Source organism: Sphaeramia orbicularis, chromosome 4 (assembly GCF_902148855.1).
Source record: "Sphaeramia orbicularis chromosome 4, fSphaOr1.1, whole genome shotgun sequence".
Classification (NCBI taxonomy): domain Eukaryota; kingdom Metazoa; phylum Chordata; class Actinopteri; order Kurtiformes; family Apogonidae; genus Sphaeramia; species Sphaeramia orbicularis.
Window position 1 is genome coordinate 36,494,826 of NC_043960.1, and position 24,028 is coordinate 36,518,853.

A 24,028-nucleotide genomic window follows, 5' to 3' on the forward strand; every position below is an offset into this window, starting at 1 on the left:
CACACAGCGATCAGAAGGTTTCTTCTTCCCATCTGCACTGTCGCATTTCATCTGCTGTTCAACTGAGTGAGTGTGTTTTGTTGTTTCACATGTAACTCTGTCGATATATGAACTGATGTTTTTTTTTTTTTTGGCTTATGATGTTGATTTATTCCTTTATTTTATAAACAAGGTCTAACTGTCCTTCACTTGCTCCCATGCAATCTGTCTAAACAGACTCCCTTCAGATTATGTGCCTGGGTGATTGATCTCCAGAGGGAAAAGGTTATGAAGTTTAACAGATGACTTACTGTTATATTAGTATTATGCAAATAAGTTTCCCTAATGGACAACCTTTGTATAATTAGACTGTTTAGACTTCCTTAGTGCTGCAGTATAAAGTGTATAAACTGTATATATGATAGAAGAGTGCGTAATGTGATGGAACTTACTCACCATCTGAATCCCAGAAACAACAAATATACTCTGATAGTACTGTAAGTTATTTGTCCAATGGATGTAAAAGGGACATTTTCCAGTGTAGAATCAGCTAAGGGTTAATGCATTATATTCTGTAGATTCAACCACAATGCAGGCATCATTGAAGGTCCCTTTGTTTCTCTTTTTGAGGCTCAAAATTAGGGGCCTTAAGGCATTGGTCATGAGTGTGGCTGAGGGAGGGTTAGTGGATCACCACCCTCCTGGAGGAAAATAGGCAACATTGATGAACAGCACATGGGGATGTCATATCTGCTGCTAACATCATGAGGCTGAACTTTGACCCATTTCTTTTGACAACTCTTACTAAATTGCATAGGGGCTGCTGTGTTTGCAAGGTCTGAGGCACCATGTCCAATACAGCCACTCAGAGGTGATTTCATATAAGCGGAGCGCCACGGTCCAGTGTGAGCCAGAGGAAGACTGCTCTGAATATTTAGAATGCAACTCAGCAGATGATAAAGTGATGAGATCTCCATCTTATCGCAGGTTCAGTTCCCGGGCATCTCATTTTTTTCAACATGCCATTCAGTCTTACTCTTAGTGAATAAGATTTCTCATCTCACTGCAATGGTGAATGCCATTCATTATTATTTATTCAACAAATTATTAGAAACAGCTGACGGTTCTGCTGATTGTGAGTATTTGGGGCATGATTCTCTCCGCTCCTGTGTGAAAAACTGAAATGTCAACGCTAAAAGAGAGTATAGGCCAAGGACAAACCCTCTAAAATTTTGGAGCATATCCATGAAAATGGGTGGAGGCTGTAATTTTTTCCTGCTTTATTTAACCATGCAAAACGCCAGAACAGTAACAGCTGAATGAAAAATACTTACAATTTAATGAAATGACAAAATGAGGAATGGGAGAAAGTATAGTTCATCAAATATAAATCTGTGTACCTGCTGTATATGTAGAAAAATATACAGTATGCAATACAGTATAATGGCTGTTCCCTCTACTTTATGAAACTAGATTAACATATAAATATGCATATCTTTAACAATAATAGCCTAGATTCATCTACTATTGCTGTTTTAATGATGCCAACAGGGTTTCTGAGTGAGAGGGAAGTATACAACTGTTGTGTAGTGTAAATAGTTCTACATCAAGTTTTTTTTTTATGCATGATTTTTATATTGGTTTATGCTCGTCAGCAGTAAAAGTGGTACACAATCCTGAGCTGGGGGGGGGGAGGCATTCTCTCACTTGCAAAAGTATGTATATGATATATTGGTCTGGCTGACTGTTTTGCTAATTTGCATATGAATAGGAAGTAAAGTGTCAGCCATCGCTTCATCTAAGCCTGTTTGGTCACTAAAACCAGGGAATGTGTGAGGGAAGTTTTTAGAAGGTTTGCGCTACTTTTTGAAAGGTGGAATTACCTCTGTGGTGAATAAGGAGAATAAGAAGTAGGATTGGGAATATGTTGCCCTGTTGAAATTTACTAGAAATCACGCACAGTTTTTTATTTACTTTTTGACAGTTCACTCAAGATATGTGATTGTAATCTTCTTTGCCATGAGCTGGCAAACCACTGTATTTTGTGTTTTTCCACTCTAAAATAAATGCATTTCATTGTATAGTTGTGAATCCGAGCACATGCTTACCTCTCCAGAAAATCTGCTGGATGCTCTCCCTGGCTCATAAATCAGATTTTAATTCAGCATCAGCGAAACAGCTCCAGATGTGTCCTGGTGGCATCACGGAGTCAAAACAGGCTTCCTGTTCTGCATTTGTGCACATGTAAACTGAACAATTGAACCATCTGTATGAATGATCCTGTTTGAAAGAAATAGATCTAATTAACATTTCTCACGATGTTTGTTCTAAATGCATGAAAATAAATAAATGCAAATCCAATACCAGCAGTAGTATACTGTTCACTGCAGTAGCTCTAGTTGATGTATCTGGCAGTATGCACCCATCCGCATGTCCTATCCTCAGCTCTGACTCTCACACAGTAAATCCAAGGATTAATATTTAGAATAGCATCGAAAGAAAATAGAGTGTTTCTTTACACAAGATAGCGCAGGGAAATCTTGCAGGCTGTCACTTTTACAGTATTTTGGGATGTTTATCTCAATTCATCATTAAAGATAGCAACATAAATACACTCAACAACAAAAAAATATCACTATCAATTTCAAATAAATAAAATGTGTTACGTAAGATCCAAAAGTAATAAGGCTGTCAGCAAAAATCACATGACAAGGGGAATTAAATGTCAGCTGTGTCATTTGCAAAAAGTCTCATCTTACACTTCTTCCCCTCCAAAAGTAATTGGAGAAGAATTATCTTACACCTCACAAAGCAAAAACATACACAGCAGTCACAGACGTCACCCCCAATAAACATTACCTCGGAAATCAGGGCAAACGGAGCCTGTTTTTCCTCTGAATAAACATGGTGACTATCTCTGTCCTAATTGTGTTTGTCATTTTGTCAGGATGCCGGTGGAGGCAAGGCCAGTCAGAGACAGATCTGCTGTGGGCCGCTTTCCAACTGTCACTTTAGGATTTTTGGAGGAAACTGAGGAAGAAAAGGAAGCAGAAAAAGAGAATGTGGAGACGGAAAGTGCATGTCGTCAGTGGCTGCGAAAGGCCTGTCCCTGCTGTTTCCCCACGCCAAGTGATGATGATTTGGCAAATACTTTGGTCACAGGGATTGATGACCTGGAAAGTGGGGAGGGGTTAAATGGAGAGAAGCCTGTGGTTGGTGACAGTGAGCTTGATGGTAATTTATTCTCTTATTTTATCTTATTTTATTTTATTTTATTTTAATTTTTTTTTTTATCAAATCAAATTTTATTTATATAGCGGCAAATCATAACAAAAGTTATCTCATGACACTTTACACATTGAGTTGGTCGAAACCAGACTCTAAGCCAATTTACAGAAACTCGACAGAATCCTCCAGGAGCAAACACTTGTGACTGGTGACAGTGGCGAGGAAAAACTTCCCTTTAACAGCATAAACCTCGAGCAGACCCAGACTCCTGAAGGATTGCTGTCTGCCTTGACCAGCTGGGGTTAAAGGGAGAGAGTAAAGGAGGAGAAGAAGAGAGAGTGATAGAGATAGAGAGAGACTGGGGGAGAGGGGGAGAAGGGGAGAAGGGGGAGACACATGGATGCAGTTGATGCACAGAAAACTGAACAAGAACTGTCAAAAGTAGATCAGCTGGTGTTAGTTTAATTACTAGAAACCAGAACAAAGGTCCATGACTGTTAATACTACCACTACAAATACAAGTACTAACAGTGGATATACTACTATTACAACAGTTAGAACAAACAATAGAAACCTCTACCATCTATGGAACAACATAATAAACACTATCATAACTATATGGATAAGTGAGTGATGATGATGAAGGCAGGAGAGAGGCAGGACCACAACAGCAGGTCTACAGATGTTTTAATTTTAACTTTTATTTAACCAAGACTTTTTTACAAGAGCCTCCTGGCCAAAAGGTACTAACAAAAGGTTCCAGACAGGACAGCAAGCAAATGTAAACAGTGTAAAAGCTCTCCACCAACATTAGGTTTATTGGTTTATTACACATTTGCATTTGTCAGCCTCTGTATTAAGATACAATCTGTGAAGAATTTATAGCAGTTTCAGAGAAAAAACAGCTTCAATAAACCAAGGTGTCAGTATTTAATGTGACCTCCCTTTGCACTGAACATGTCTTTAACCCTTTTGTTCAGACCATTTCAGATTTATTGCATTCATTTTCTGATGTTTTATAACAGATTTCATTTAACACATGTCAGATTTTTCTGTTTATGCTGCTTCTCATCATGGGGTCAGAGGTCACACTGAATACTGACTTTAACCTTTAGAACCCATTTACTTCAGTTTTTTGTGTGTTGTTTAAGGCTGCACACACATTTTTTTCTGTATTTTCTTGTTGTACCTGAGGAAAAGAAAATGAAAATTAAAGATTTATTCTCATATCAACCCTGCAAAAACAACAAAGCTAAAGGTAGCCCCAGACTTTTTGTACAGTTCTGTACATACACACAGAGGCCATACGAAATACAAGGACAGTCTAATTACCATCTGAGAGCTCACAAATAGATTTATGAAATATATATACAGCTCAGGAAAAAATTAATACTATTAGGTATCGTTGTGTATGTGGGTCTAATCAAGCGAAAGTGAACATCAACATGAAAAAGTAAATTTGCACACATTATTCATCAGGTGGGCTCATTTTTCAGCTAAAGATCTCTATTTTATGCAACTGTTATCCTTTTTAACCCTTTCATGCATACTGTTCACTACAGTGGACAGCTATTCTACAGCTGTTCTCTTGTATATTCATGGGTTTTGTTGTTTTAGTTCCATATCAGCCAACACAGTGGACGCTTATGCATCAATCCATACACTGCAATTCATACCATTACTGTAACTTTGCTGTTCTTGATAAATCTGATCTGCAGTAATATATTTCAGTGTAAATCAATTGCTAATTATTATTAGACTGTAATTAACAGTTTTCTTAATCAAAAAGGTTTGTTTTTTGCATTATATCTCCATGAAGTGAGTAATAACTAGTATCAGAGTATGTTAAAATGTGAGGAAAACATCAGATTAGGCGCATGAAAAATGTTTTTATTTCATAGTTTTCACACAGTATATCAGTTTCTGATGATGGGTTTTAAATATATGCTTCTTTGCTTCAAAAACTAAATGTATGGTGTCCAGCTGAGTGGACATTTTTGTAACTCCATGAAAAATAGGGTCATATCTAAAGAGGAATAAAAACACATGGGAAAAAAATCTCGACTAAGGTTCTCATAATTCATGCATGAAAGGGTTAAAATACCACTTGAAAAAAAGTTACAACCGATTTTATCAATTGTACCTTTTACACCATAGCCATGTCTCAGACATAAAAAATATAACTCGAATTTGACACTAAAAATTACATCTAAAAAACTGGAAAATTGATTCAATCTGTCACATTTAAAAAGACTATCTGTGAACTGTTACCCAGAAATTACTCTTTATTTGTAATTTACTTATTTCAGTATGAACCACCACAAGTTATAAAGAACACTGTGTTAGTATTAAATACATTAAATAAAGCATTGTGATTATATCTGGCTTGTTGTTTTAAAAAATAAGTCAACATTTTGGCTAATACATACAATGGTAAAGAGTTGTCCATGTGTTACTATGGCAACCTGTCCACATGTTACCACATTCTGATGTCAATAAAACAGAGACTTTTCAATATTTTACTCCAAAATTTATTTTCAGCATCGTTGAACATAATACCTAAAAGGTTTTGTTCTACTTGATATCAATTTCTGTCGAGAACCGCATTTTATGAATGTTTGCGTAAAGCTTAAAACAATGTATGTCCGTTTCAAGTCCACATGTTACTGAGCAGTAATTTGACATTTTTCACCTAAAAATTTTATCTCCCCAAATTTTGTTATACATAATATTAAAGTGCTTATAAATACCTGCTGAAATATGTATAATACATGCATATAAGTCACTCTGCTTACATGACAGAGACTGTTGAACATGAAATGTGTCCACGTGTTACTGCTTGATTGGACCTGTGTATGTATGTTTGACAGAAATGAACATTTATGTTCATTTAGAAACTACAAAAACTTCCCAATTTCCAATTATGCCGTTTAGAGCATTTACAGCAGATCAAATTAAAACAGAAACATTTTAAACCATGAATGCAAAACAAAACACAATACTAATCTTTTCAACAAGGAAGTGTTCAGAAATCAGTTGTTGGCAGAATCTTCATGTTCAGTTACAGCTTTCATGTGTCTTGGCATTGTCTTCCACTGGTCTTTTGCATCACTGCCTCATGGCTCAGCTTATGTCCATCCATCTTCCTCTTGATCGCATTCCAAGGGGTTTATAATGGAGGTCACGTCTGAAAGTTGGAGGGATTTCTTTATATTTTCAGGGCTATATAGGCAAAAGAAGTGCCTCATTTCACACACCTCACACTTTTATATCTTTGTTTTGTAGCGCTCCTCCTGAAGGTGCAATCAATAGACCTGATAAAGAGCAAATCAGAGCAGAATCGCATGGAGCACCACACAGACCTCTACCAAAGTGAGGATTTCATCATCCGCAGAGGACAGACTTTCCAGATGTGGATTACCCTGTCCCGACCTTTTAACCCCAGCACCGACAAACTTCACCTCAACCTTAAAATAGGTTAGTCACGTGCAGTCCTCCATGGATTTTGTGTGTATGAGTGTTATCTTTGCTGATTTTAACAGGCATCAGGATAATTACAACCCCAAATCCACAAACATTACAAAGACTGTGTTAAATTGAAATTGAATCTGAACCGGTGATTGCTGATTGGTAAATTATCTTTGTCCTGTAATACACTTAAAGCACCAGGGCAGAACATTATTTCACATTCACTTCTTAAATTTATTTAGATTATTTCAAGGTGTTCCCAAAAAAGTGGAAAAGTATTTGTAACTCTGTAATGTTACTGTTTTTGTCTATTTCTGCAATTTTTGTCAATACCCCCCCCCCCCCCACACCAATTATCTTAATTGAATTTTATTACATTTTTACAACAACAAATGGCTCAGCACAACACCCAGTCTATATGGAAATAAAAATATGAAGGTGTTGGATGATAAACAGAGTAAAAACTAGAAAAGCACTTGGTGAGCGCAGACCTCCACCAAGGCAGATCAATCCCCCATCACCACCAAAATTTAATTATTTGTTCTTTGTGCCAGTATCAGCGTTTCCTGAAAATTTCATCCAAATCCGTCCATAAATTTTTGAGTTATCTTGCTAACAGTCAAACAAACAGACAGACAGTCAGACCCCGATGAAAACATAACTTTTGCCGTTGGGTAAAAAAAAAAAAAAAGACTAACCCAAGATAAAGAAAATAATATACGGAATAGACTTGTAGTGAGGAAAAAACAAAGATAAGACAATAGAGCAGTGACAGGTGAGATCAGTAGTGATCTTACTGTGAACAGGCACCAAAGACTTTCAGTCACTGATGAGGTATGATGTGACTGATGAGTTAAACGAAGATATGGAGTCTAAATTCTCATAAACTGTCCACCCCTTTGAGGAATGAAGTAAACAGGTCAAATATTCCATAGGAAAGCATTCCATAAAGATTTTATGCAAAGTTGTTTTAGTGGGAGGTTTGTTATTTATCCAAGATATGAAAATATTTTTCCTTGCAGCATATGCGAGGATATCCATAAGCAGTAGTTCCCAACCTTTTTTGGCTCAGGACCCCATTTTAGCATCACAAATTTCTGGTGACCCCAGACAGTCAAAGCACAGACTTCTTTTTTTTTTTTTTTTTTTTGCTAAAATTAATTTGTTTTTGGTCATGTAATAGTTTGCTATACTATATTGCAAATAAAAGTTAATTTTAGATGATATTTAGTCTATACAATGTATATTATTATGGACGGAGGCAGAAAAGCCAGGTGTAGATTACTGCACAAAGTGAGAATTTTATTTTCCTTGGTCAGGATATGTACAGTCAGTCCAGCTTGGATTTACAAGGCTGACAATTAATACTGAACAAACAAGAACTCAAACTATGAATTATGAAAGAGCTGCAGCATCTGAAACTGACCACAATGAACATTTGACAGATAAACAGTACCACAGTGCTTCAGTTTCAGCGTCAGAGTTTGTCATGTCTGTTATGTATTGTGATTGTCTCTCTCAACTCACCAAATATTTTTTTTATTATTAAGTTTTTACTTTTATTTTTATCAATTACTAGAAATTTCAGGCAATCCCATTTGAATTCCAGGCGACCCCACGTGGGGTCCCGATCCCATGGTTGTAAAACACTGTCCTAAAGTCTTTTCAAGCTGGTGTTGACAATGATGTCCCAACTGGGATGTCCCAAGAGATAAAGGGTCCAGTTTCAAAGACACTCCAAGAATCTTTTCTATATCCTGTAAAATATCCATCCAATAGGACTGAATTTTTAGACATGACCAGACACAGTGTGTATTGGGTCCTATACTGTATTAGTCCTGCACTTCAAATACAGAAAGTTCACAGAAAGTGAAAGTTGATGATTCATCTGGTGTCTTTTATTAGGAGAGATTTGCCCACAGTGCTGAATATTTTTGTCAATACTTAAAACACATTCACGGACTGAGAACGCCAAGTGATGAAGTGTTTCAGGTGTCATTTTATCACATTCTTCTTGCAAACACGTGTCAAGCTGCACAATACCATCCGGTTTTCATTTTGCATTAAAAGACACTCTACACATTCTCTATTAGGGATGAGTCGAGACTACATTGGGTCAGTCCAACACCCACACCCACCCATGTCCATGATGTGGTTTTGCATTTTTTTGTTTAAATATGCATGGACATCCCTGGTTGTTGATGTAGTATGTGTTGGTCCATAGCATGTGGTGGGGCACAACATAAGGCTTGAAGTTCAGACTGGTGTTTGTTGATAATTTTCTATATTGTTTTGCTTGAGAAAGATTTTCTACAGTAGTCATGAGTCCACGAGGTTCTACCAGCTATAGATGAATAATGTTTTTGATGTGGTTTTATCTGACGGATCTGAGACCGCCTTAGGCTTGCACCCTTGCCCTTTACACATTGAAATACATTCAGATTTCTTGAATCTTTTCATTCTGTTATGGTCAAGGGTGAAACATCAAATCCATTCCTGTCTGCCTTGGAGGAATTGTGATTATAAATATTCCAATATTTTTCTCACACATTTGTGGCTGGTGGAACTAACTTTGCTCCTATAGGAATAGATCTTTCCTTGATGCTGCTTTTGTACCAAATGATGTATTATTATTATTATTATTATTATTATTATTATTATTATTATTATTATTATTATTATTACTTATTCAAATCACAGTTATTTCAACTCATTATGAGCCCCAATTTGCACTGCTTTCTTTTTTTATTTTGGATTTTCTATACAGCATTTTCAGATTTGGGGTTGTATATAAGAGATATATATATATATATATATAACCCTCACCCTGGTCTCCAAGTGGACAGAGGGTGTTTGTGAATTACTTTGAGTGTCTGGCTGAGAACCAGGTACTTACAGTCTTTCTAGTGCTTGGCGGAGTTTGTTTCATTGCCATCATCACTCATTGTCTGTGAGTCCTGCACTACCATTACCCAACAAGCTGCACAAAATGTTCCAAAAGGCTTAAAATGATCGAACAGAAACTTTATATTGACCACTCGGATTTGGAATTCAGCTGTCTGGTGGAGGTTTGCACAGCCAATCGATTGTGACCACTCACATGAATAAATGTAGCACATTCTAAGCCGAACAATAGTGGAATTATACGTCTACAGTACACATAATGAGGAAGAAGAGCGATTTATTGACAGTGAAATGTGGAACCCACGAATAAAAATGTCATACCTATCAGCACTCGTTCAGGCTTTGTAGACAAAAGCACCACAGAGGAGGAAATGACACAGATAATGACTTAAATATACAAAGAATGACTGATTAATGAAAGGTATCAATGATAGTAAACTCAGAATACATCATTAAAATAGTAGATACAGTTGTGAAATATGACATTTCTGCTAGTGTAATTTAGCTGTTTTTATACAGCCGAATAAAGACTGTTATGATTATGAAAAACCAGTTTAAGGGTTGCTCAAATAATGGCCATTAAGTAATGATGTAATTACTGTGAGACCCAGTTGCCATAGTGCATTTTGCAAAAATACAGATAAGTATAATCTCAATTATTTAATTTAATTTAATTTAATTTAATTTAATTTAATTTAATTTAATTTAATTTTATTTTATTTTATTTTATTTTGTTATTATATCAGCATCTCTATCAGAATCTAGATTCTACATTTCCAAATTACACATATTCGGGATCTGCCGAAAAGTCATCTTCTGGTTTGATAGATCCATGGGTAAAATCTATAATTATGAAAACTAATGAAACTTTGAAAATGAATTTCCCCCAAGATTAGTCTCTGATCATGAGGTCAGAAATGAAACCGAATGAATCCAAGCCAGAAGAACCAGAGCATACTCCTGTGCTTTCCTGAAGCTTTTAGAAAACCACAGAGACACACATGATAATTAAAAGTTCAGTAACGGGAAAGTGATGGGTTAAGGGATTTGGGAGAAAACAAGATTATCCAGGTTAATTAATGTTGCCCAAAACTTAGTCTTTTACTGATTTGTCCTCACATTTTGTGTGTAGTATACAGCCTATGTTGCACTTGTGTTTGTGTTAGATTAATTTATAGAAAGATTAAAGGGGAAGGGGAGTGAGGGAAAAAGAGAGTGGGAGATTTTTGGTTGCTATCGCTATGGTAACAGTTCTAGTTGCTATGCTCTGGTGGGGAATGTTTTACAGATGCCGAGTCCTCAGTTCTGCTCCAACTAAAAACCCAGTGTACTCACAGTTCACCAATATTGCTGCCACTACCAACTGTTTGCCACCTGTTTACCCACTGTTCATTGCTCCTGTCATTGTATTGCATTCTACAAAGTGTAGAGGACACAGACAAATATAGATCCTGCAATTAGAGCTGGTTGAGAAACCAAGTGAAGCTTGAAAAGAATAATTACAGTGTCTCTTATGGAGAAAGGCTGCGCATCCATTTTACAAATGATGTATTTTTTACCCTATGTTTGTGGTAATATTGAGAGGAAAATTCTTTTAATGAATAGTTGCTATTTTGAGACTAAAGCAACCAAAACAGGGGCAGTATTTTCTTTTTTAAATTGTACTCTTGATTTATTTGTTATACTCCACGCAGTAGGCTTGACAGAAACAGAACAGAAAATGCCAGCCGAACCTATTAAACAGGCAGTGTGAGAAATAATAAAAAATAACAACGCTGACAACCAGTAGTCATGCAGTAATTTCAAAAGGCCATCTGCCATCAAACAATAAGCATGAGGACAATAGCAGCTGCAGATAAAGCCCATTTTTAGCCTTTTGAAGACCGTGCCACCCCTCTCCAAATGGTGGACATTTAATTTCTTTAAAAAAAAAACAGTTTAGCAGAGAAGTGCCAATATCCCGCTCTTATTTCAGTCCAGACTGGTTTCAACAATAACTCTGACCGCACTCCCTGCACACACTGTATTGTAATACAAGAGCCCCATGGGGTTAAAGCTAATCATCACCCAATCTACAACAGCACAGTGATGTGAAAGTCTGCTGAATGCCTTGACTTTGTGGTTCATGGTGCGTTTCAGAGAAGCAAAATCCACTAATGGCTCCGAGGCTACAATTTTAGAACATCATACATTGAGCGTAAGTGTGTGACTGTGGGGCAGACGGAGCAGCACACCGGCACTTTTACTAGACTTTTACAGAATCTCATCATTATCCTCCTTGGAATCATAAATATATTCAAGAGATGTTTTGGAAAGCTGCCTCAAAGACTGTTATTGACAAAGCTGACACATGAGCTTCAGGTTTAAGGAAGAGGAGAACTCATTATGACTGCAAATAAATAAGTGTTAACCCCAAGCAAGGAGTCCACAAAAAGAAAGTCTTTGTTTCTTTGTTTTGTTTTTGTTTGTTTGTTTGTTTCTTTCTTTCTTTCTTTCTTTCTTTCTTTCTTTCTTGATACAAATAAGTCCCGAAAGACTCTGGAGACTGTCAAATATCATCTCATTTTCCATGGACATTGTTTAGCCACTAGCAAGCCCCATCTATTTCCCTCAGACCAGACCTGCTGCTGTCCTTGGTCCAGCACAACCACTGCTTTAATAGTGATAATAATAATAATAATAATAATAATAATAATAATAATAATAATAATAATAATAATAATAATGATGGATCTGATTTCTGTAGCCCTTTTCAAGGCATCCAAAGTGCTTTACTTTACTGATCCGTTATTCATTCACTCTCACATTCTCACTCTGGTGGTGGCAAACTACGTTTGCAGCCACAGCTGCCCTGGGGCAGACTAACGGAAGCGTGGCTGCCAATGTGCTCCAAACAGCCCCTCCAACCACCACCGAACATTCATACGCATTCATACACCAGTGTGAGTGACACTGGAGGCAAGGTAGGTGAAGTGTCTTGCCCAAGGACACAATGGCACATGACTAGGACTGAGAGGGATTCAACCCGCCAACCCTTCAGTTATTGGACAACTCACACTACCTCCTGAGCCATGTCATTGTACAACTTATGCTTCTGCCCAGGTGTCTCTGTGCCAGTTTTCTTTCTTGCTCAGTGTAATGTACTGTCTGTCTATGCTGTTTTGGTGCTGTTATTATAATCTGATTTTTAGTAGATTTCACAGAAGTTTCTCTCCTTTCATTTTTAAGGCCAAGATCATTGTCACTGTCAGCTGTGTAACTGATAAAAATCATCGTTGTGACACTGCAGTACAGTTAGCTCTCTATTCAGTTATTTACCAACCTGACAATTAAAGACAAGGTCATATTCACCGTGAATAAAGATGTTAAAGACACATCTCTATTCAGTGTAGACTTTTCATTTTCATCATTTTCATTTTAACGTTCAAACTTGTAGGTCTGTCCTAAAAAATTCTACATATCTGTATATATCAAGGAGGCATTAGACTTGTAGTTACTTAATATACTGGTGCTGTCAGACAGCATAGGAACTTTGGAGCTGCAGAGCAAACTGCTGCCTAAGCAAAGATTGCTTCTTCAGAGCAGAGCAAGAGATCAGCTCTGCCCTGACATGCACCGTGTGTGTGTGTGTGTGTGTGTGTGTGTGTGTGTGTGTGGACATGACTAATGTCAAATGTAAACTTGTTAATTTGTGGGGACTCAGCTCCTCTGGTCTCTGAAAGTAAATCATTGAATGTGAAGGTCAATTCAGTTCAGTGCAATTCAATTCAATTCAATCCAGTTCACTTCACTTCATTTTAATTCAGTTCAATTCAATTCAATTCAGTTCAATTCAGTTCAGTTCAATTCAATTCAATTCAATTCAATTCAATTCAATTCAATTCTATCCAAAAAAAATCCTGCAATTAACTGGTGATGTGTCCAGGGTATACCTTTCCTTCACCTGCTGGTGGACAGGATAGGCACCACTATCTCTGTTACTCTGCAGAAGATTAAGCGGGTTGGAAAATGAAGGAATGAAAGAATCTGTCCAATATACCACTCCCTCTGGTCTTTGACCCTCAGCTGGAGTGAGAAAAATGCAACCTAAAAAACCCATTAACTGTGCAAAAAAAAGGGGAGACACATTTAATGGATCCTCTTCGGGGACAAACAGTGTGATAGGTGGGTTGTCTGCAGACATTTGGATACAAGCATAATAGTGGATTGGATTTCTATAGCACTTTACAAAGCACCCAAATGACCCCCCCCCCCCCCCCTCCAAAAAAAAAAAAAAAAAAAAGAGAGGCGAGGGGTATTGTTTTTGGTTTGGTTTGCTTCTTTGTTTGTTTGTTAAAATTTTAGCAGCAAAACTACTGGTTGAATTCATACCAAATTGGGTTTTGAGATTGTCAGTGACCCAGAACAGATGTGATTACATTTTGGGGAAAGTAGGTTAAAATTCACATTTTTTATGAATTTTTAAGATCTTTTTTTCCCCATTTACTTATCTATGCTGTCATCACCACACGCAAAGAGATGATGACATCAGCTGGATCGATGCCAAAATAAGCTACAATATGTGCAAGGGGCTGGGTTTGTTGTGCCTGGCAACACTTGTTGATCCATTATTCATCCATTCTCACAGTGAGCTACGTTTGTTCGCCCTAGGGCAGGCTGATGGAAGCGTGGCTGCCCAAACACACCAAACGGCTCCTCTGACTAACACCAAACATTCACATACACTCATATACCAGTGTAACAACAGCACATGACTAAGACAGCCGGGATTCAAACCACCAACCCTTCAGTTATTGGACGACCCACTCTACCTCCTGAGTCACAGTTACCCTCCCCCCTAACAATGAACACAGAGGATTCCTAAATATTATGTGCAACAGTAATGTAATACATGTACGAGGGCTGTTCAATAAGTTCATGGCCTCACCCAGAAATGCTGGTTGTTATAATACAGGATGTTACATTCTTTCATGATGGGATAGTGATGCTTGAACATCGATGGACAAAGTGCATTGCTGTAAATGGAGATTATGTTGAAAAATAAAATATAAATTATCAGTCTGTGTTGTTCTGTTCTGGGTGAGGCCATGAACTTATTGAACGGCCCTCGTAGGTGTAGAATCAATGAACATCATGACCCTGCCTTTACACCTCCAACCATGTGACCCAGGCAGAAGGACAGGACTGACTCAAACAGAATTAAGAATTGTTTTCTTAGGAGGGGTGTTTTCTACACTTGTACAGTTTATTAGTGGGGGACAACAAAAATGCTGAACTTCACAATCTTTTAACGTTAAAAATGGTTTAACAGTAGAATAGGGTCACTGTGTATGTGGGCAAATTTGTGATGTTTTGTTCACATGAAATGCATTTTAATATGAAAGCCCTCATTCAAGCCAGTGTTTTGTCCATTCTGAGCTTTTAAGTGAAGTATAAGGCTGGATAAAAAAAAAAAAATCACACAGAAGACACATTAAAGACTCACATCAATGCACTCATTAGACACTCATTAGCATTAATCCTACAAAACCTATGATGCAAAGCTCTTTGTGGAATACAGTGATACTCTGCCCCTTTGAAATGAATGAGAAGCATAAATGTAAAACTCTAATGCCAGTGGTTCCAGTAAAGTACATTAAAATACAATTTGTACTCAATGTTGGAAAGACAGTAATTTAATACATCCCACACAGAACAAACTGCGATGCATCAAATATATTCGAGTCATCACTCAGTCTCAGTGAACTCAACGAACATAGAAGGTGATGGTAATCCACCTTAGCGTTAGATGCCACTAGTCTGTAGCATGCTACTGTGGTAACAGGGTGGAGTCTACGGAGGTGATTCACTCTTTTATTAAATAAAAACAGCTTCCTTAAAATCTTCCACACTGGACCTTTAAAGTTAGACAGGTCTGTATGAGTGTAAGTCTATGCAATGTCTTTACAAGTGATGGAAAGGTGTGTGTGAGATAGTTCAGTGCATGCTATTATGTTTCTATTTGGTTACTGTTGAGTCAGACATACCCAGCATACAAGGAATGCAGGTGTGGCTTTAACTGTAGGAGGTGAAATGCAATGAAAAATATAGTGATTAAAAACATTCTTGGCTCTGTTTTGCCGTGATGTCAGCACTGTCTTCCTCCGCCTTTACAGGGTCTGTGCCAACGGTGTCAAAAGGAACTCACATCATCATCCCTCTGGTGGATGAACTGAGGGACGATCGCTGGGAAGCTGCTGTGGTGAAACAGGACGACAAAAAGATCAAGCTCTCCGTTAATTCTTTACCGACCGCAGTCATAGGCCGATATCAGCTCACAGTCCAAACCAACTGCCCAAATGGCCAGGCTGTCTCCACACATGAACCTGCAAATGACATCTACATCCTGTTCAACCCCTGGTGTGAAGGTAACACAGGACTGAGGTTTTATTTTGACCTATTCAGCCGGATTGTAGTCCACACAGTTTGAAACACATATAAGATTAATGAGCTCCTCTGTAGAAAAGGTCACAGTAACAAAAATGCCAGTTTACAAAAAACCAGAGCCTCTGCTGTAACATTCAGACAGCTCACACACTGCTCGAGTTATCCCCAATTTCAAGTATGTTCTTTCTTTATCCCCTGACAGATGACAGCGTGTTCATGGATTCTGAAGATGAGAGGAAGGAGTATGTTCTGAACGACGTTGGAACTATCTACTATGGCACATCACAGCAAATAGGACAGAGGACATGGAACTATGGGCAAGTGAGTGAGTTGTGTAATCTATGGTTTAATGGTGAATGACCCAAGCAGCAGAAAGTGATAGGATCTTCCTGACATTCTTCTGTTTTGTTTTTATTTTTACTTCAATTTCAGTTTGATGAAGGGATTCTTGCTGCTTGTCTCTTTGTCCTGGAAAAGAGTGGAACTCCTCCATCTGGCTGGGGAGACCCAGTTAATGTAGCGCGAATCATCTCAGCCATGGTGAGACTGTGCTACCTATCAAGGGTGGGGCTGAATATAAATGGAGCACACAGAAAAACAGACAGTCTTTTTACAAAGATTTATTTCATATAAATATTTCAGAAATCTGTCTACACTATATGGATGAATAATATTTGGACATATCACACCTACAGCCTGTATGGCTTCCTATTCCTACTGATAACAAATATGATGAAAATGTTCATGTCAGTTGTTTTTACCCCTCGGCCAACTTCTGGCCGAAGGGGTATTGTTATCGTTTTGTCATCTGTCTGGTCATCCGTCTGTCTGTCTGTCCATTCAACAACGTAATCGCATTATCTGAAGAATGCATTGACATATCTGCACCAAATTTATACTGTGGATGCATCTTGGCATGGAACAGAAGTCTATTGAAAATAGCTCACCTTGACCTACTTTTTCAAGATCCATTGGCCTTGTGCAGTTCTAATATCTGAGTACTTTCAGATATAAATATGTATGTAAAAAGTTTTACACAAAGACAATCTAATCTAAACTAGAAAAGCACTCAGAGAGCACAGACCTCCACCAAGGCAGATCAGCCCCCCCCAATCACCACCAAAATTTAATAATTTGTTTCTTGTGCCATTATCAACATTTCCATCTAAATCCGTCCATAGCTTTTTGAGTTATCTTGCTAACAGACAAACAAACAAACAGACAAACGCCAATGAAAACATTACCTCCACCGTTCCTTGGCAGAGGTAATAATAATTATAGGCCAGTAACTTTCAACAAAATCTTACACTATATTTGGCCGAGGGGTATTAAAAGTGTGCAGTGCATTATGTTTAATATCTGTTACAATAATTATTATCATATTGTAATATATGAAATAATTTATTTATGATCAGAACATGATAGAAATTTAGAAGCAGGACAATTGTAACAATTTATTTGATGAAAACATTTTCAACTTTCATCGTTTATGCTATCTGCAGGCAGTGAAGTCTCTGGTGAATTACTAAAATTCAATATAAGGGCTTGTTTTTTGTGTTAACTTGCTGCATTTATCCTTGAAATAATAATGTGAAAAAAACTTCCAGGAACGCTGCCTCTTGGAGTCACATTTATTTCAAAATATTAACATTTAAGCTCATTAAATTTGCAAATTAGTCAGTATTATTCCCAAACAGTGATTGGAAAGCACTCAAAAAACAAGTTGTTTTTCCCAGTTTGGCCCTTATTTTAATATTTGTCATTCACAAGTGGCCTTACTGTGTTATGTGGTGCCAAAGCATTCAGTTCTGACTCAATTTCTGTTGGAAACTGTTGAATTCATGAAATATTTTCCCTTTCTTTTGTATCCAGGTAAACTCTGTGGATGATCATGGTGTCCTGGAAGGAAACTGGTCAGGAAACTATTCAGCTGGAACATCTCCAACATTTTGGAGTGGAAGTGTGGAAATCCTGAAAGAATACCATAAATACATTGGTTCACCTATTAAGTATGGCCAGTGCTGGGTCTTCGCGGGTGTTGTCACTACGGGTAAACCATTTTTTTATATCAAGTTCTTCTGACGTGCGCGTTTGTGTGAGTCCCACTGACAGTGATCCCTGATGTCTTTTCACTTGCAGTTTTAAGGTGTTTGGGTATTCCCTGTCGAACTGTAACCAACTTCAGTTCTGCCCATGACACAGATGTCTCCTTGACAACAGATGTATACTTGGACGAGAACCTGGACCCTTTAGACCATCTCAACACCGACTCTGTTTGGTGTGTACTGTCCCCTATCTTTTTTCATGTTCTGCTTTTGCTCCTCATAACATGCATCACACACAAGTTTATTAAAAGCCTGACTGTCAGCTCTTTTCTTGAAGGAACTTCCATGTGTGGAATGACTGCTGGATGGCTCGTCCTGACTTGCCTCCAGGCATGGGAGGCTGGCAGGCTGTCGACGCCACCCCTCAGGAGACCAGCCAGGGCACTTTCTGCTGTGGTCCTGCTTCTCTCATGGCCATCCGCAATGGTCAGGTCTATCTCAAACATGACTCTGCGTTTGTGTTTGCTGAGGTTTGTGACATTTGAACACTTATTTTCATTTACACTGTGTATGTGGATCATGGGTAGCTGTTTTTTTTGTCACAGTTAGAATGTAAATCAGCAGAGGTGGCCTGAGGCAACTGTCAAATAAACTCAGATTTAGAGCCTGATAGTCACCTGAAGGTCCCCAAGAGACCTTAAAATTTACAAAAAAAGAGCATGTTTTTTCTTACATGCTATGCCCATGGGGCTCAGCTGAATTAAATCAATTATTACGTCATTATGGTTAATGCATCCTGCCTTTTTCAGAGCTGGTGCAATGTAATGGAAATAAATTATATTCGAAACAACTGTAATCTATCAAACTAATGCATTTTAGAGCCCTCAAATCTGTGTCAAGGTCACAGAAGGGACACATCCACATCAGTGGGAGTCCCAGAATCTAATTCAGTTTAAAGCCCCAGTAAGGCTTCAGCGACCCTGGAATCAGAATACAGTCACACTTAAGATCAATAAATCACAGAAGACTGAGACTTTCAAAGGCTTAATTGTTTGCTCTGAAATGACAAAAAAGGCATCATTAATTTCCCATAAGTCCCCATTTAAAACTAATTATATTAGCCTGCTTGTCCACACACAAGTAAGCTGGAGTTATAATAGACAATTAATTTACATTTTCAACACTAAGTTTATGTTATTGTCAGTTATTTTCCATCTTTTGTCATCTGTCATGCTCTGGGAAAATGGAAGATGCTTTTTTTTCTGCCATTTTTATTTGAAGGATGAGTTTGAAGACAATACAATGCTGGGTTTTAGTCTAATTTGGTGCTGATGGGGAGTACATTTTAGAGCGCATCCATTTTGCCAGACAAAACATCAGGCTGTTTTTGTTCACTTTAGGCTGCATTATTATGTGAAGGCCACTTTCATGCACACTGTTAGATGTGATAACAGTCCAAATAACAATTTAAATGCACACATTCCCAAAACAAATGCAACGTATTAAAAATATATTCCAAATGATTTATTTATTTTTATCTTAAAACTCTTACAAAAGCATGTATTCTATTATCTGGAGAAATTCATTTAAAAGAGGTCTCTCAACACTGCACTTAAGTCATTAAATTTATCACTTACTACTTATGCCACCAGAGAAGCACTCTAAATTACATTTATTCCACACACGCCTGACCTACAGTGTGAGCAACTGATCTTTTGGTTGTTATTTTGCGCTGGCAGATTATGTGTGCTTTGCATACTAACAATGAGCCATACGGTACGCATCAAAATATGCATGACATGTCCTGGCTGTTCAGGCTTTTATTCTCTAACTCTCTGTCTCTTCATCGCCTCTGTTTTTTCAGGTGAACAGTGACAAAATCTACTGGCAGAGAAACACAGACGGGACCTTTAGTCAGATCCACAGTGAAAAAAAGATTATGGGTCACTTTATAAGCACAAAGGCTGTCGGTTCCAATGAGCGCAATGATATTACACACCTTTACAAACATCCTGAAGGTATGCCCGAGCATAGTGCAGGAGTAGCTCCAAAGACAAAACAAGGTCATTTTGGGGTATCTGGGTTTTCCTCTTGAATTGTTTGATGAATTAACCCTGAATATCTCTCCATTCTCAGGCACAGAGGAGGAGCGCATCGCTGTGGAAAGTGCATGTCGCTATGGCACCAAAGCAGAGGCCTATTCCTCCCCAACAGCAGAGGATGTCTCTATAGAGGTGACCATGGATGGAATTGGACCTCAAATGGGAGGAGATGCAAATCTGACTATCAGCCTGAAAAACAGCAGTTCTGAGGCTCGTACAGTTGTTCTGCACAGCCAGGTGGCAGTCATGTACTACACTGGTGTACACAAGTCCACTGTGAGAAAAGACAAGACAGATGTAGCCATCCTCCCCAGTGAGAGTAAGTGTAGCTTTTATTTTAACAAAACATGACAGTGACAAATCAATAGTCATAGTCTAGCCTCTTTCAACAAGGTGATAACAACGGAAATTAATCGCTGTTGTTGTAAATCATCCTAACTTTGTGTTTTGGGACTGGATGGCAGATACACATAATATAAACCACGATAACATCATATTACCATATCCTGTCAACAGGTAAGATTTTAGAGTGGAGTCTAGAATACGAAGACTACAAGGACCAGCTGGTGGATCAGGCCGCCCTCATGTTGACCCTGTCAGGGAGGGTCAAAGAAACACAGCAAGTCTTAGCCACTCAGTTCAGCTTCAGGCTCAGGACGCCAGACCTCAACATTAAGGTACGCCAAACAACTCAACACAGAACAAATATCAGTAAGAATAAAATACAACTACAAAACACTCAGAGAGCACAAACCTCCACCAGTGCAGCTAAAGTCCCCCCAACAACCTACCATCCCCAGCATCATTATATGTACAGTGTCTCAAGATTTTATTTTGCTTTCAGGAAGACAATGGTCTACAGATAAATTTGTTCAAATGTACAAAATCCTGATATATAGTGATTTTTTTTTTTTCCTGTCTTTTTTTGTTTTATCTTGATTGTTGGGCATCTGATATTTGTTTCCTGTATTGAAAAACATTGTCTTCAGTTGAATATTATGCAGTATATAATATTGTATATCTTCCTTCACACCAGAAGACTCAATAAATATATTTGATTTAAAAACTTTCAAAATTTGAGAGTTATGGAAACTTCTTGTGGTATTAGATCTTGATAATATACAAGCATGTGGTAAACAGTCAAATCACATCAGGTTTGACTATAGTATGAATAAAAAAATAAAAAAAATCCCCTCTTTAAACAAATTTCTAGAGTTTGGGGTTTGATCTTGACCTTTAAAATTGTCAATGGACAGTTTATTTGTATTTTCAATACTAGATTTATGTTATAATCAAATATTTTCCATCTTTTGTCATCTGTCATGGAAAATGCATTTTCTACTGCCATTTTTATTTAAAGGGTAAATTTCAAGACAACAAAATGCTGGGTTTTACACTAATTTGATGCTGATTTAAAGTAAATGGTCAAGAAAAAAGGTTGAGTTCATTCATTTTGTGAGACGAAAGATCAGGCCACATTATTCACATTGTTAGATGTAACAATGGTCCAAATAAAAAGCCACATTCCTTCATTCATTAATTCAGAAAAGAATCATGTATAGTCATTATCATCAAGAACTCACAGAACAAAAATAATCATGATGATTTGTTTAAAAATGTGGATACTAAATGGTTTATTTTGGTCGTATGCAGCCAATCGGGAAGGCCATGGTCGGGGAGAAGATGGCAGTGGAGATTTCCTTTACTAATCCACTCCCACGGGTTCTAAAAGGGGTGATGATTCATGTGGAAGGACTAGGCCTTCTAACCGCTCGGACGATAAGTTGTGGGTGAGCAGAAAAATATGTTCTGTGCTGTTATTTTTCTTTATTTATTTTTTTTTTTTTAAAGCACCATGTCTATCTTTCTCTTTTGTGATTGCTCCTGTCATTTCCTGTCCTGCCCTCAGAGATATTGGCAGCCGTGCCTCTGTATCTATGACTGAACACTTCATCCCCTCCCTGCCCGGGCCAAGGAAATTACTGGCTTCACTGGACTGCAAGCAGCTCACACAGGTCCATGGTGTGGCGGACATAACTGTGCAGGATAAAAGCAATGGGGCTCGATAGCAATTTCAGAATGGAGGCTCGTTCATATTGAATATTGATGTGAAAATTTCAGTTACTAACATCTCCTCAATACATATATATATATATATATATATATATGTATATATATATATATATATATATATATATATATATATATATATATATATATATATATATATATATATACACACACACACACACACACACACACACACATATATATATATATATATATATATATATATATATATATATATATATATATATATACAGGGTGTCCCATAAGTCTCCATACATAGGAGACATAATACATTCCATACATATATGATTCTAACATGTGGTTCTTTATATTTCTTCTTTATAGTTCTTCAGCAGTGGAGGACACGCATTGAAATGTGTTCCCGACAAAATGGCAGTCATATAGAGCATATTATATAAATAAAAATGGTTTATGTCAAGAAACGTTTATTTTTCCTATGTATGGAGACTTATGGGACACCCTATATATATATATATATATATATATATATATATATATATATATATATATATATATATATATATATATATATATATATATATATATATATATATTTATTTTTATTATTATTTTTTTTTCCTCCCCATATCCTTTATATGGAAGTCCAGTGTTTAGAGCTGTTGAATGACAATTTCAGTCACCACAGAGATACAGGTAATCATAAAACAAATGTGAATAATGGGATTCCACATCAGAACAGCCAAAACCTTTTATATAATGAAAAAAACAGTGTTATCTTGCACTAAATGCCTATAGGTTTTTTTTGTTTTTGTTTTTTTTCCTAGTCCCACTGTAGGCTTGTTGTTAACGTTAGCCAGATTCAAATAAATGAAAGACGTGCCTTGTAAAGATTTTCCATGAATGATGATTATATTTAAATATATCATGTATTTCTTTTATTTGCACTATCTTGTGTTACTGTTACTGTTACTGTTTAGGTATCAAAATACTTGTATTGAGTTCATATTCTTGAATTGTGACAAAAAAGATGAACAAAAAGAAAAACAATTTGGCTGTTTCTAGCATGGGTGTCCTAAAGGTGCCTTGAATGTTTGATTTCCATGGATGTATAGCTGGCAGATGAAAAAAGAAACAGAAAAGAAAAAAAGATTACCCAGTAGTTAAAATGCAGCAATTCTGTGCAGCGTCTGCTCAAATCACTCTGGGAGAGGATAAAAAAAAAATAATTTCACAGCATACCGAGCATATATGAGCCACTAAGGCAAGAAGACTCCGATGCAGAGCAAACATCCTGTGCTGTCTTTAAGTCCCTGTCAGTTAAATTTGTTAAGGTAATATTAATGACAGTTAAATTATTTTTTTCGTTTTAGGCACAGGCGATGTAGGTTCTGCAAGGTTTCTGGAAGGAATCTCACGCTGCATTCATTGAAAAATAACCACATTTGTTACTTAATGATGCAAAGACTACACATCCCTAAATATCCAAACGGTAGTTTGCATAGAAAGTCACTTTCATTCTTCATTCCCATATAGGTACAAAAAAGAAAATCCATCTTGACTGAATATTCAGTGGAAAAGTACAGGTGTAATTATTAACATCAATAATGAGTCCGTTCCGTGCAGATTTCCCACTAAGGCTCAGTCATTCCTGTTAGGTTATGTCACTGAAACACCTAAATGGATCACAGCCGTTATTAATGCCATTAGTTGCACCTGTGCTCCCCAAAGTGTCGACTGTGAAGCAGGTGAACTAAAACACCTGCATGATGTAATTCCAAGATGTACTATCCTACTATCATGTGCATGGTTTTATGCATGAATATG

General features: G+C 37.3%; 1 protein-coding gene across 1 annotated transcript; it reads left to right on the top strand.

Annotated features, from left to right (window-relative positions):
* LOC115417445 (protein-glutamine gamma-glutamyltransferase K-like) lies at positions 1-22,283 on the top strand. Its single transcript, XM_030131370.1, has 14 exons — positions 1-66; positions 2,927-3,213; positions 6,493-6,684; positions 15,735-15,986; positions 16,208-16,326; positions 16,438-16,545; positions 17,878-18,055; positions 18,145-18,283; positions 18,388-18,580; positions 19,915-20,068; positions 20,187-20,471; positions 20,669-20,829; positions 21,806-21,942; positions 22,062-22,283. The coding sequence occupies exons 2-14, from the start codon at positions 2,928-2,930 to the stop codon at positions 22,219-22,221; spliced, it is 2,364 nt and encodes a 787-aa protein (XP_029987230.1). The 5' UTR covers positions 1-66; position 2,927; the 3' UTR covers positions 22,222-22,283.
* The last annotated feature ends 1,745 nt before the right edge of the window (positions 22,284-24,028 follow it).

Excerpts from the sequence above, each read along its gene's own strand:
- LOC115417445 (XM_030131370.1), top strand. The coding sequence starts at position 2,928 with ATGCCGGTGGAGGCAAGGCCAGTCAGAGACAGATCTGCTGTGGGCCGC. Across the intron at positions 3,214-6,492 it reads TGGTGACAGTGAGCTTGATG|CGCTCCTCCTGAAGGTGCAA; the intron begins GTAATTTATTCT and ends TTTGTTTTGTAG. Across the intron at positions 20,472-20,668 it reads AGCCATCCTCCCCAGTGAGA|GTAAGATTTTAGAGTGGAGT; the intron begins GTAAGTGTAGCT and ends TCCTGTCAACAG.